The 14,634-nt window shown below is 37.6% G+C and overlaps 1 protein-coding gene across 2 annotated transcripts in view; it reads right to left on the reverse strand.

Moving 5' to 3' along the window:
• The window catches only part of csmd2 (CUB and Sushi multiple domains 2), a 285,162-nt gene that overhangs the window by 176,455 nt on the left and 94,073 nt on the right, over positions 1-14,634 (reverse strand). For both annotated transcript variants that reach the window (XM_042745309.1, XM_042745310.1), the window contains exons 4-5: positions 12,535-12,729; positions 5,388-5,595 (exon numbers count right to left, since the gene is read on the reverse strand). In XM_042745309.1, the coding sequence (XP_042601243.1) occupies positions 5,388-5,595; positions 12,535-12,729 (403 nt within the window). The remainder of the gene's footprint in view (positions 1-5,387; positions 5,596-12,534; positions 12,730-14,634) is intronic.

Raw genomic sequence — 14,634 nt, forward strand, 5'->3', positions numbered from 1 at the left:
AAAGAGAGCGACAGGAAAGCAAGTGGGCAATTACTTGAGCCTGCGCCGCTGCCAGCCAAATGTGCAAAACAAAATGCGCGACACCCGTCTCTCTGTCCGCATCCAAAACCAACAGCGTGTTACTGCTAGAAGCGCGCAGGCTTTTGTGAATGGCAGCCAGCAGAATGACAGATTCTCCCTGAGGACGTGGGATTGGAACATCCTGGTCTCCAGCATGAAGAGACGGGTTGAAAACAAGTGCTGCGGAGGTTAAACACAGCCGGGGAGACCTTAAGAAGGAAGATGTACGTCAGCAACCAATAAAGGCACGGTCACGAGGGTATAGCGCACCAGAGATCTTAAGAAAGGAGAGAGATGTGAGCTTTTTAGGAGATGAAAGAGTACTGAATGAAGCCGTGTTCTACAAGTCTACTGATGCACTAAAAGATTCAGCATGAGTGTGATGTTTAACGTGCTGTTAAAGTGAAACAACAATAACCCGGGGTTGTCACCGATCTTTGACCACTAAGAGGTTAAAACAGTCTAAGATACCCAAGTTCTCAAGCTGGTTTTCATCTGGTTTCGCTAGTCACTAATCCAGTCTCCTAGCTGGAGACAGAAGCCTCTCTAAAACCAGAAAGCAAACCAACCTGAGAAGATAATAATAATTTTATACTACAATTCAAAAACTTTGGGGCAGTTACAGTTAGGGGTTACAAAAATACAGTAAAAACTGTAATTCTGTGAAATATTATTACAATTTAAAATAACGGTTTTCTTTTTTTAATAGGCTTTCTTTTAAAATATATAATTATTCCTGTAATATATCATTTGAAATATAGTATTCCTGTAATGGCAAAGTTTTCATTATGGCAGTCTTCAGTGTTACATGATCCTTCAGAAATCATTCTAATATGCTGACTTGACGTTGCAGAAACAATTTTAATTATCATTGTTAAAACAGTTGTGCTGCTTAGTTTATTTATTTATTTTTGTGTGAAAATTATAATTTTTACAGGATACTTTGAGGAGCAATGTTGATGAAAAAAAAATGTTTATTTGAAATACAAATGTATAGAAAATGTCTAATGTCGGTTGCTATTGAACAGTAGTGTATGAATGTTTGTCTAATAATCATATTTGTTCATTCAATAACAGCTAAAGATTCCACTAATAAATTCCCTTCAAAATTTGATGCAAAACATCAACTAATGATGCTATAATTGTCACCATTTAATTTTTAAACATGGATTAAATAAGCTATGTATTCAAAAGTTGATCTTGTCACTTCATTTAAACCTCTACAACAGTAGCAATAAACAAACATAATTAAGTTAAAGATGAGTTCTTATCATCACTGAAATAAAACAAAAACAGCAGCATGAATAAATTCAGCAAACCACAAAAAAAAAAAAAAAAAAAAAAAAAAAAAAAAAAAAACATAGAAAGCCTTGAAAAATAACCATATTTATGCTGCAATGTATTCTGGGATCTTAATAATAAGCAACATTTTTCAGAATATGAAAATGTTCAGAAAATTCAGCTAGAATTATTGTTGGTCTAATGAATGTTGCAGAAATGCTGAAAGCAATTCAGATTCCTCAACATCTATCATTTAAAAATCTCCATATGCGGGATTAATTGCAATTGTTATTTTTATATTGTAGGACATTAGAAATTACGATTATACAAACAAGCACATTTACAACACTGTGTTCACATACACACACACACACACACACACACACACACACACACACACACACACACAAAAAAAAGCCTGCAGAATGACCTTTTGAGGCATGGATCCATCCCAAAAATCCAGTGCTTTCTATAAATACCAGTCTCTCTCACAGTTGAGAAGAAACGGGTAATCAATAACACAAGTAGTTATTGAACATCAGTCAGTCTCGGTGGAGATGTACGGATAGAGACTGGTGAGTTAGAGAAAGAGAGAGGGATAAAGCATTGTTTAGATGCATAAATAACAAACAATCCTTATAGCAGTGTTTAGGTGTCCAGGGCATACCGGCCTGCTCTCTGCTCTCAACCCTGCTGAGTAACAAGAGATGAGGGAGATCCAGAGGACTGACAGCCTCAGATCTGCAAAAACAAAGCATCAGCTAAAGGATCTCTGATGTATCGAACATAAAAAAAAAAAAGTAAATTAATAACAATAATAATGTTTTTGATTTATTTATTTAGCCTTTAAATGAACAAGACAGTGGTGAACACAGGAAACTAATCATGGGGGTTGTTTTGGACATGGGTTACTGCACTTAAGCACCTTTGTACAATGTATGAACATACGCACTATCCCACAACTATGGAAATATCCAAATAGGTCAAGAAAGATAAACCCTTAGTGGGTGGAACATCATGTTAATTCATACGAAACTGCTTCAAGTGGTGTCGATAACGTGTTTTACCAAGCAGGATACCCATTTTGATATAGTAGTGTTTCTGCAGCTGAGTGGATCTGTGCTAAAGGAGATAAAGAGGGAATGAGAAGCTCTTTGGAGTGATTCATGGTTAACCCTGCTGCGGGCAGATGACTGAGTGTCCAGTGTTATTTGCTAGGTCCTGCACAGCACACAGACACGTCTTGTGCCTATCAAATGCTCAGGGTGATAGAAACAGGTCCTGACAGAGCAGCACAGTTTTTCTTCCTGATCACTTGCATATTGATTTTTGCACACTGCCTTTGACATTCCTCCTTCCTGGGGTGTGTCTACAATGATGACCATTCATATTAGAGACCTCTGTTTATCTTTCACCTTTACACACACACACACACACACACACACAAACAAACTTGTAAATAAGGCCTATCCAAACTGTCAGCTACATATCTGAGAAATCTGGAGATGAACATTAACATCAACTGATGCCAACGATAACTTCTTATTCTTAACTTGAGTTTTCTGTTTTCATTTTTCTGGATTCCATTTAATGGAGTTTAATATTTACAATATCTAATCAATTGAATTCATTCAACTTGAACAACTTATTAAATGTATATTTTATACCAATGTATTAAAATGATAGTTACTCATGAAAAGAGTTTTGCTTTTCTCAGAGATTCTGTTCTGTGTCTGTTTGAATTTGTTTCTGGATTCTGTGTTTTAGTTTTTCATATAAATTCCTTATCAAAAATGGCTGTTATAAAAAAAAAAATAATAATAATAAAACTAACAATTTATTCATGTTAAAATTTAATCAAATTAAATTTGAACAATTCCTTTCATTTTGGGTGCAAAAAAAAGTGCAGCACGAGAGGTTCAACGTCTAAATAATAAAATTGACAAAAAAAATATGATATTGTGTGATAGTCCTTAAAAATAATGTATTAACAAACTGTATTGTTGTTATAAGAAGTAGTTGCTATTATACATTCTGTACAATAATAACTGTATTATTTTGCTGTCATAATTTCTTCAAGTTAAACCAAACCTTTATTTTGGCATGGAGTGAAGACCTTGCATTGAAGAGTTTCTATGTGTCTGACAACAGTTTTATTAAATTAAATGATGATATGCTCATGAAATAATCACTCTGGAGATGAAATTTACATGGAGTATGAAACTGTGCTGCTCATTCACACAGAGACATTAAGACATGCAGAATTAACATTTGATAGCAATCCTTTTGCAGTTTGATGAAGTGTACAACCCTACCTTTTAAATAACTCGCCTAAATTCTCTCTAAATACTCTTTATTCAAATGCTGCATTATACAGTAAATCCCATTTTATGACTGGGCCCTACTTTTGAGCAATCAAACAGTAAAAATCTACTCTTCAGTATGCAGGAGAACTTCCACAATCCCTCAGAGACCAAACTAACCTGAAGTTCCAAATGGTGCTGTACAGCGATTGGCCGCTCTGACAGTATTTGATGCTTCTTTTGTTCATTGTTGGCCATTTTCATTGGTTAATTGCCTGTGAAGTTCTGGTGCTGGGTCTTTCGTTCCTTTTTATTTACTCTCCCTGAGGCTTCTAGAACATGCCAAGGTCGAATGACACCATCTCGTCTCTCTCCGTCTGCTCGCTCCTCACCCTCTGTTAATTGCCTGTTTAATTAAAGGCTCAGAAGTGACCCCATGCATGGTGGCAGCAAGGAGACAGAGAGGAGTGGGGTCTATCGATCGCCTCCTCTGGCCAGGAACAACCTTCCTTCAGCACTCCTCCGTTGACCCTCAGAGAGCGTGTCTGAGAGGCAGACGTGCATCCATGCTTCATGACTCCAGTGCAGGGTGTCACGACTCAAGGGGTACAGACATATAGGGCTGGACCTCAGCAGAAGCGAGGCTCTTAGCACCACAGTAAATGGGCTTCTCTAATTGGTCTACAAACGTAAGCTTTTAATTTACATGCCAACTTATGCGGCTCATTGTTCAGAATCTACAGCCTCAAAAGAACTAAGCTATGGTCTCAAAGTCCCCAACGTTTTCACGGTGGTCCAATCACCATTCTGTTGAGAAACTACTTTCAACTTATTTATTTTTTTATTCCAAAGATAACAGTCTACAAAAAATAAAAAATCCATATATGTAACATTTTCTTAGCACTTTATCATTAGGTTTGTTAAAACTGCGATGTACTGTAACAAAAGCAGCAACAGATCTTTTTCTTCTGCACTGTGATACACATCCAAAACAAACAGACCACTGAAAAAGAAACAATGAAATGGTCTGGACTTTTATGAATCAGTTGTTGATTGGATGGAGGAAAATCTGAATGTGATTGTAAGAAAGTTTTGGGTTTGAAGCAGACTTAATGATTAAAGTCATCCAACATACTGTATACATACAGGTTTCCAGAACTCTCCCCAGATAAAAACACAGAAACAACCTAAAAATGGCATCTTTCTCTACATATTAAAATGGGACAGAAGAAAATAGTCTAGCATATTCTAAAAATTACACACTGCCTTTTCTTGTGACATTAGAATGCCACATTTACAGTATGTCCACAGCCCTGATGCAAAAAAAAAAAATCCCGATCCAATAAGAATTTCTGAGAGCCTGTCACAGTACTTAACGGGCGTGAAAAGGAAATTGTGCGAACGTGGAGACTAAGAGGCCCATAAAACCATTTTCATAAATGAACAGTACTCCGGTGCTCCCCAGACAAGGTTTGCGATGGACTGCAACGTTTTTATCCCCTCTATTTGGTCCAAGCTCTGTGCGCATTATGTGCTGAATAATTGAATCAAGCTGTGATTTGGTTCAGTTCCATTGAACAAGTGCTGAGATGTTTCATGACTGTGGTTATCCTGGCTTCCTCTCTCTTGTAAAACACCTACCCGCTGCCAACAGCACCAGAACAAGCATTCTCGCTGCTTAGCGATGAACGCTATACTTTTTCCCAGCGATGCCTGAAAAAGCAAAACCGTTAGGTCACTCACCACTGAGAGGATCCTTCTGTGCCGGTTATCTCCAGAACGTCGTAGTCTTCTTCCAATTGAAAGTCTGAGAAGACCAAGGCGATGGTGTCTCCTGGTTCGGCCAGCACAGTCCAGGTGCAGTCTGCGTTGTTGTTGTACTCCTGGGGGTAATTTGGACTGGTGATGACACCACTTTGACCCCGTAGTGTGCCGCCACAGCCATCATCCGCTGCGAAGAGGTGACACACAAATACAGACACATTTAACTTATTAAATCAGCCGGAGAAGAAATAGCTGGAAATAGGAGAAAGATAAGATGCCATGACACTCAATGGGGGTCTTGAGGTTTCGGGCAACACTCGCAGGCCAGTGATGCAACACACTGTAACATGGGGGTAATTAATTGAGATCTAGGCTGTGTAAAATTCTGTTAATTATTTGTAGTCAAAACCTGTTCTACTCTTTAAAACTGTGTTAAGGAGACTATTATATAACAAATAGGCACTTAAAAGCTGCTGTGGTAATTGAGCCCCCTGGCTCTCCCAATCTTCCTTAGTGAATCAAATGCAATCTCTCTATTTTTCGCTCTCTTGATGCTCAGTCTTTCGTCCTGACAGCGAGTCCGTGAGGTGAGGAAAAAGAGCTGAGCCAACTGAGGGTGAAGGCGAAGCAACAGACCTACTGACTTCCCTCACTCCTGTTTTTTTTTTTTTTTTTTCTATGCATCCCTCCCCTGAGAAAAGGAAGAAATCAAAACTTTTTGACATGGAGAAAAGTTGAGTCTAGATACCTGACGTCCTTTTCAAAAAGACTATTCCCCAACATCACCTAAAGAGGTATTGTCTCTAGGACGACGTACATAAAATGAATATAAGAAATTGTTAAGACAACCAGGTTGCATCTAAAAGCATTTTTGTAGTTGATAAGTTGGAAAAACTCTTTGCTGGAGATGGTACAGGTAACTGGGGACTATAAGATATCCATGGTGAGTTTTGGTAGAAATCATATAGAATCTGAAGTGTCAAGGTTGGGTCATCTCAACAGACCTTAATCAAGGAAAAGTCAAATTTAATCTTTGACAGGAATGAAAACGAGGCTGTGAGGAATAGAAGAACAGTGCTGTAGTTTATCAACATAACGACTGTTCTGCTGACAAAACATCTTTACGAGTAGACTCCATGAAACAGTTTTGAAAGTTGTGAGTTTTGAAAAGTACATGTGATCTACGACCTTCACAGTGTGTGCCATTGTGAAAACTTTAAGTCCATCCATCACAGCCTCATTCATCCATGCAAATTTCAATATGCCGTCTACCCTGATTAAGGTCTACTGAAATTGCAATTATTCAAAGGTCCAAAAGTCTGAGACTACTATTTATTCATTTGTTTGTTTGTTTAAAATAATATTATCAGCATAACAATTAACATTATAATACATTTCAGGATGTTTTATTTGATTGTTGATAAAGAAATACTCAGAAATCTTTCTTCTGAATATATAAATGAGAAATATTTCTCATTTAAACTGTCAATGTTATTTTTTTAAATACATTTTCTCATTTTATGGTAACTAATCAGATAAATTTAAGTTAAATGTACACTACCATTCGAAAGTCTGGGGTCAGTAAGATTTTAGATTTTTCTTTTTTTAAAGAAGTCTCTTATATGCTTATCAAGGTTGCATTTACAGTATTTGATCAGAAATACAGTAAAACAGCAAGATTGTGAAATATTACATTTTAAAGTAAGTGCATTTTAAAATGTAATTTATTCCAGTGATGGCAAATCAGGCTTCAGTGTCACATGACCCTTCAGAAATAAATCTCTAATATGCTGATTTGCTGCTCAAGAAATGTTTCTCATTATTAATATAGAAAATTGCGCTGCTTATTTTTATTTTTGTTTATTTTTTGTGTAAAAAAACTGCAATACATTATTTTTTTCTGCATTATTTGATGAATATAAAGTTCAAAAGAGCAGTATTTATTTGAAATTGAAATAAACATTACTATTTTATGCCAAAATATATTTTTTTACGTGTGTTCACAAGCTTTTGAACTCCACTGTGGGTAGGGAAAAATAAATAAATAAATAAATAGATAAATAAATCACACGTACAGTAAAAAGACATTCCTGCCCTGTAAAGCCTCTAGTTTGATAGCTACAGAAGAATTCTGAATTATGGGTGCATGCCAAGTGGATATGTTGCCTTCCAGGCAAGTAAAGGAGCAAAAAGCCTCTGTGCGAGTGAGTGAATGACTCATAATGATAACTAGGAGCCTCTCTGGGGTAAAAGAAGGGTTGAGGGGAAAAGAGAGTGATGGGAGATTTGTTTAGGAGGAGTTTGAGTTGGCGTTCATGTGTGTGAGTTTGAGAGGGAGGAAGAAAAGACAACACGAGAGAAAAAGTGAGTCATCACACCTACCTATCGGGCAAAATTCTCTCTCACCAGCCAAATAAACAAACTCTATGTCAGAGCGAGTGCAGAGTGTGCGTATGTGCCTCACACAGGTGAAGGAGCTTGCTTGTCACTGATGGGTGATGAGTTCTTCTCTGACAGGCCAGCATGGGATTCATTAGCGGTGACTGGCTAATCGCATGATTTCTTTTCTGTGAGTGGAAAACGGCGGGAGGACCTGGGCCCTGTCAGTCTTCCGTCGGATCCGTCACTCTTACATTTCCCCGGAGAGACACAGAGCATATGTGAGGAGCAGCCTCTGAGAGTTCTAGAACAGAGGGATGGAGAGAGGGGAAAAAAGCGCAATGGAGGCAGGGGAGGGAGGGCCTGGAGAGAGGACTGGCTATTGGTATTCCAGCCAAGAGTTTCCTTCACACTTCAGTAGAACATGCCGATCACTGGCCTCGGCTCTGCTTCTGAGTTTGGTCGTTTGATATTGTAGAGACTTTGGGACTTCATGTCTGAACTGCTAATATTTATAAAAGGCTTTGTGAAAAATGATTTACCATTTGCAAAACCTAAAAGCATCACTAGAACCTAGATTAACAGTTCATGAAGGAAATACCAGTGCTTACAAGTGCTGGCTTTAATGAGTACATATATGCAAGGAAAAAATGACCAATCAAAATTCATTATGCATACAGATGTCAAAGTGACAACCTATCCACATTCTTTACCCATACAATACTGTTAAAAAGTTTGGGGTCAGTGAGTTTTTTTACATTTTTTATTTAATAATCTGAATTGATAAAATGTGACAGTAAAGACGCTTAGAATGTCACAAAAGATTCCTATTTCAAATAAATGCTGTTCTTTTGAACTTTCTATTCATCAAAAAAAAAAAAAGAATCCTAAAAAATGTATCACAGTTTCCACAAAATATTAAGCATCACAACTGCTTTCATAATTGACAATAACAAGAAATGCTTTTTGAGCACACAATTAGCATATCCCTGAAGAATGGCAGTGAAGGCAGTGACAGCTTTGCCATCATAAATAAATTTATATTTAACGTAACATTTTAAAACATTCAAATAGAAACTGGTTATTTTAAACTGTAATAATATCTCACAACACTATGGTTTTTTTTTGTTTTTTTCTTGTTTTTACAGCTGTGAGCATAAGAGAATTATTTAAAAAATAAATAAATAAATAAATAATAATAATAATAATAATAACAAATCTGAACCACCACAAACCTTTGAATGGTAATGTATATATAACACTGCACTTTTTATATTTTATAGTATTTATATTACATTACTTTGGCATTAAACACAATACAATTTCTAATTCTATTAAGTTAGCGTTAGTGAGTTTCTTCTATGACAGTTGAGGGAATGACTGTAATTTTTTTTTTCTTTCTTCTGACTGGCATTAACATTTTGGAAAGATTATATAGTATTACTCTACAGCAAAGCCATTTTTTTTGCGCCATGGTACATAAACTACAATGTACAATATGCTATAGTACACACTGCAATCATTCATTGTCATAGTATGTAAAAGTATCAAAGCACCCCCATTTTTTCCCCATTTCCTGACAACTACTGTATGTGACCGAATTTTGGTTTAAATCAATCAGTTTTCTTAATAAGCTCAAGCAGACCTTTGAACTGTCCCAAGAAAGTCTCTTTAATGTCAAAGTGACTTGTTCAATTATCTTGGATAAATGGATGATGTGTGATGCATAAAGATCTAAGCCCCTACAAAAGATGGTCTGCTTGTGTTTCATGTCTCTTCATACTGCCTTCCTCGGGCTCTGCGGCTGCCATGGTAACACAGCAGCGAGTGGTGTGCAGCGGCACCCTGAGACCCGACAGCAAGCACTGATAGAGAAGAACAACGGGGAAAAGAAAAGGATTTCGGAGGAACAACAGATCCAACCAGTTCGTGAGATTTCAACTTCTCGGTTTTCTCTTATCTTCTTTTTGGAACGAGCATTCCTGTTCAGTGTGCCATAGAGGAGGGTGGCATGCCAGCAGCCCGCCATTTTGACGTTTTGAATGCGGAACACTGAATCTATTCCCACAGTGCGAGCGAATGAGGGGGTTGAGAGGGCTGTGAGGACACAGAACATGTGGAGATGCTTAGACGCAGAGATCTGAACGTATATGTTCAATTGGGAAAGTATTTATTAATGTAGGCTTATTAGATCAAATATTTATAACATGCTCTATAGGAAATGGTAAATAAGTCAGACTTAAGGTTATGAAGAGCCCTGAAAGATAAGCAGTAATGAGGACACAGAAGAAAGATGGCTTCTGGTACTTTACTGACACTGTGTGACTCCTTTAAGGGAAATGACCCAACCTCCTGCCACCTCCTGGCCACCCATAATCAGAGCCAGAGCCGAAGCAATCTGTTGTCGGCTACCACAGCCTTTGAGTTGCTGTTTTCACTACTTGTGTACAGAGCAGAACTTCATTTGGTGTCAGTCGCATGGTTAATTAATTGGAAAACCATTCAAATTGAAGAGAGATAAAGCATGAAAGATGATAGAGGATACAAAAACATGTTTAAAGTTAATTCCCTTCTGACTTGGTCTATTATATATATATATATATATATATATATATATATATATATATATATATATATATATATATATATATATATATATATATATCCGGTACTAGTAAATGGCAAACAAGATAAAAAAAAAAAGTATTTTAAATAAAAAATTATAGCCTTTTAAATGCAAGTAATAACATTTTAGGCATGGTTTCACAGAAAGGGCATAGATTAAGCTAGGATTAGGTCATAGGCCTAGTTCAATTAGGAAATTTAAGTAGTTTTTATAAACATGCCTTGGTAGTTAATGGTTTATTAATAGCGAGAACTGAACCTTAAAATAAAGTGTGACCGAACTTACATATTTTAAGATATGTCAGTGCAAGTTCTTTCAGTTAAAACAGCTCAGACATGCATTTAAGTCTGGGACTAGGCTATGAAACTGGGGTTAAGGTTACTTCCCTTATGACTTTATTCTGATTATAAAAGTCTATGTATAGATGAGATGATAACTTAAAAAAAAAATAAAAAAATTTTTGAAAACAAGATAGCAAAAAATTAATGCAATGGTTGCAACAAAATAATACAATATGCTAAATTAAGAAGACTAAAGGTTGATTTATACTCTTGTGTCAAACCAACGGAGTAGCCTGACATGCACCTCTCCAAAAAAGTAACAACTCGTCAAATCTATGTGGTCCGCAATCGCTATGGTTGGTCTGCTAGAAACCAACCTTCAGGTCAAAAAAAATATCTGTGATAGCATCACATTTCCTCATATGCATTTTTTGCTTACGACATAACTACAGTGAAAACAAAGATGGACCAGCAAGTCAAGCTGCAACAAAAGTCACCAACATCACTGCCAATATTTCTCCAACAAGGTACACAATAAGCTGCTTCTTCTTTGGCTTTTGCCTTAATACTGTAGGTTACACCAGCAACATTCCTGTGGACACTGCCTTCTAGTGGTCTGCATGATTAATTGCACGTTGTCATGGACAATGATGCAGAAGAATAAATGAAAACCACATTGAGGCTACAGCACAAGTTCGAGGCATAACTATAAATCAGCTTTAAGATTACTTCACTTATGACTTTTTTTCTTTATATAGGCTATAGATGAGATGGCTTTATTCTTTGTCACCTTTTTTTAAACTAAAAAGTTGGTTTAAAAATAAAATCCCTAAATATATTACCCTGCTGTACCCTTCTGCATGCTGGCAAAGAACCATCAGATTAACTGTACCAAGAACTGCAGTATGATACAAATACGGCACACTTATGTCTCCTGTAATATTTTTCATAAATACTTTATTGTTAAAGTTAAGAAGGAATGAGCAGCTGGAGACATATGGTTGGATCGAGGCACTGTAAAATCCATGAACTGATAACACCTGGCACAAGAAAGTGGAGTGATGTGAAGGTGCAAAAAATAGATAAAAACTGTACAATGAAAGAAAAAAAAAATCACACAGGGCAGAAGGACGCCAGTGAAGGATAGTGGAGCTTCAGCATTGGCAAGTGGAGGTCTTCTTCTGGCATTGCGTGGCTGAGCATGTGTGTCTTTACGTGGGCTTCCTGTCCCCTAGCCTGGGCACAGATGGCCCTGGTTCATACTGGCCTGCGAGAACACACTCACACCCGATCTGGAGACCACAGCTACTGTGCATTGCACTCGCATATGTCTAATACATTATACATGCTATTATTTGTGGAGCACGTTTTCATTGTTTTATTAACTGCTAGACCTGTGTATGTTTTTATGAGACTGTCATGAATATGTGAATATGCCCATGTAAAGTTCATTTATACATATTTATGAGCTTTTGTGTATAACAGAATGGACGTAAAATGTAAGAACGTCATGTCAATGGGGCTTCAGCATTGTGTTAATATTTGGCCTGGAACTGTCAGCATGTTTTCAGTGTATCATGATATCCCTTTTCCCCAGGCAACAGTTACCACGTGACCTCGCTGTCTCACAAAACACGTTCATGCGGCTTTCACACGTCGGCAGGTATCACCTCAGGGGTCTCTACTGCGTCTCATCCAGGAAAAATAGAACTGTGCAGCCAACCTGCTACTAAACGCTGGGGTATCTGTCAGCCCTGATAAAGACACTTGGTAACCTTTTCCCAAGTCTCTATTGAGGAGGTTCAATCCCACCTGGCCCATTTGGAGCCCCCGGACTCACCTCGGCAGTATGGCAGGGGGAAGTCCCAGGCAGCGGTGCCGGAGGAAGTGGCCAGGCAGGAGAGCACAGTGTGGCCTTCCAGCACATAACCCTGGTTGCAGCTGTAGCGGATCTTATCCCCGATGTTGAAAGTAGAGCCCTGCTGCATACCATTCAGCAGCTGGCCTGGATTCCCACAGGTGTAGCTTGGAAGGGCTGGAATGGGACAGAAACAAAATGTTTTAACTGTAAACTGTTTTGTATATAATAAACTGTGAGAAAGAGAAATGCATTAAGATTTTTAATGTATAAGGTATCCCTGTAAAATTGTCTAAACTGAAACAAACTGTATTTTAAAAAACATTTTAAATTGTAATATTTCACATACAACCATTTTTATCATATTCTATATCTTGGTGAGCCTAAGAGTCTTCTTTCAGACACATTTTTCATATTTACAAAAGTCTACAATATACAGGTGCATCTCAATAAATTAGAATGTTGTGGAAAAGTTCATTTATTTCAGTAATTCAACTCAAATTTTGAAACTCCTGTATTAAATAAATTAAATGCACACATTCTGAAGTAGTTTAAGTCTTTGGTTCTTTTAATTATGATAATTTTGGCTCACATTTAACAAAAACCTCACCAATTCAATATCTTAGCAAATTATAATACTTCATGAGACTAATAAAAAAATATGTATTTTTAGTGAATTGTTGGCCTTCTGGAAAGTATGTTCATACTCAATACTTGGTAGGGGCTCCTTTTGCTTTAATTACTGCCTCAATTCGGCGTGGCATGGAGGTGATCAGTTTGTGGCACTGCTGAGGTGGTATGGAAGCCCAGGTTTCTTTGACAGTGGCCTTCAGCTCATCTGCATTTTTTGGTCTCTTTTCTCATTTTCCTCTTGACAATACCCCACAGATTCTCTCTGGGGTTCAGGTCTGGTGAGTTTGCTGGCCAGTCAAGCACACCAACACCATGGTCATTTAACCAACTTTTGGTGCTTTTGGGAGTGTGGGCAGGTGCCAAATCCTGCTGGAAAATTGAAATCAGCATCTTCAAAAAAGCTGGTCAGCAGAAGGAAGCATGAAGTGCTCCAAAATTTCTTGGTAAATGGGTGCAGTGACTTTGGTTTTCAAAAAAACACAATGGACCAACACCAGCAGATGACATTGCACCCCAAATCATCACAGACTGTGGAAACTTAACACTGGACTTCAAGCAACTTGGGCTATGAGCTTCTCCACCCTTCCTCCATACTCTAGGACCTTGGTTTCTAAATGAAATACAAAACTTGCTCTAATCTGAAAAGAGGACTTTGGACCACTGGGCAACAGTCCAGTTCTTCTTCTCAGGTAAGATGCCTCTGACGTTGTCTGTGGTTCAGGAGTGGCTTAACAAGAGGAATACGACAACTTTAGCCAAATTCCTTCACACGTCTGTGTGTGGTGACTCTTGATGCCTTGACCCCAGCCTCAGTCCATTCCTTGTGAAGTTCACTCAAATTCTTGAATCGATTTTGCTTGACAATCCTCATAAGGCTGTGGTTTTCTCGGTTGGTTGTGCATCTTTTTTCTTCCACACTTTTTCCTTCCACTCAACTTTGTTAACATGCTTGGATACAGCACTTTGTGAACAGCCTGCTTCTTTGGCAATGAATGTTTGTTGCTTTCCCTCCTTGTGAAGGGTGTCAATGATTGTCAGATCAGCAGTCTTCCCCATGATTGTGTAGCCTAGTGAACCACACTGAGAGACAATTTTGAAGGCTCAGGAAACCTTTGCAGGTGTTTTGAGTTGATTAGCTGATTGGCATGTCACAATATTCTAATTTGTTGAGAAAGTGAATTGGTGAGTTATTGCTAAATGTGAGCCAAAATCATCACAATTAAAAGAACCAAAGACTTAAACTACTTCAGTCTGTATGCACTGAATTTATTTAATACACAAGTTTCACAATTTGATTTGAATTACTGAAATAAATGAACTGTTCCACAACATTCTAATTCATTGAGATGCACCTGTAGATGTAGGGTTCCAATTTGTGGTAATAGCCTGAAATTATACAGTACATCTTTATTATAACTTCATAATACCAATAATACCAATTCATTGACA

Source organism: Cyprinus carpio, chromosome B19 (assembly GCF_018340385.1).
Source record: "Cyprinus carpio isolate SPL01 chromosome B19, ASM1834038v1, whole genome shotgun sequence".
NCBI classification, from domain to species: domain Eukaryota; kingdom Metazoa; phylum Chordata; class Actinopteri; order Cypriniformes; family Cyprinidae; genus Cyprinus; species Cyprinus carpio.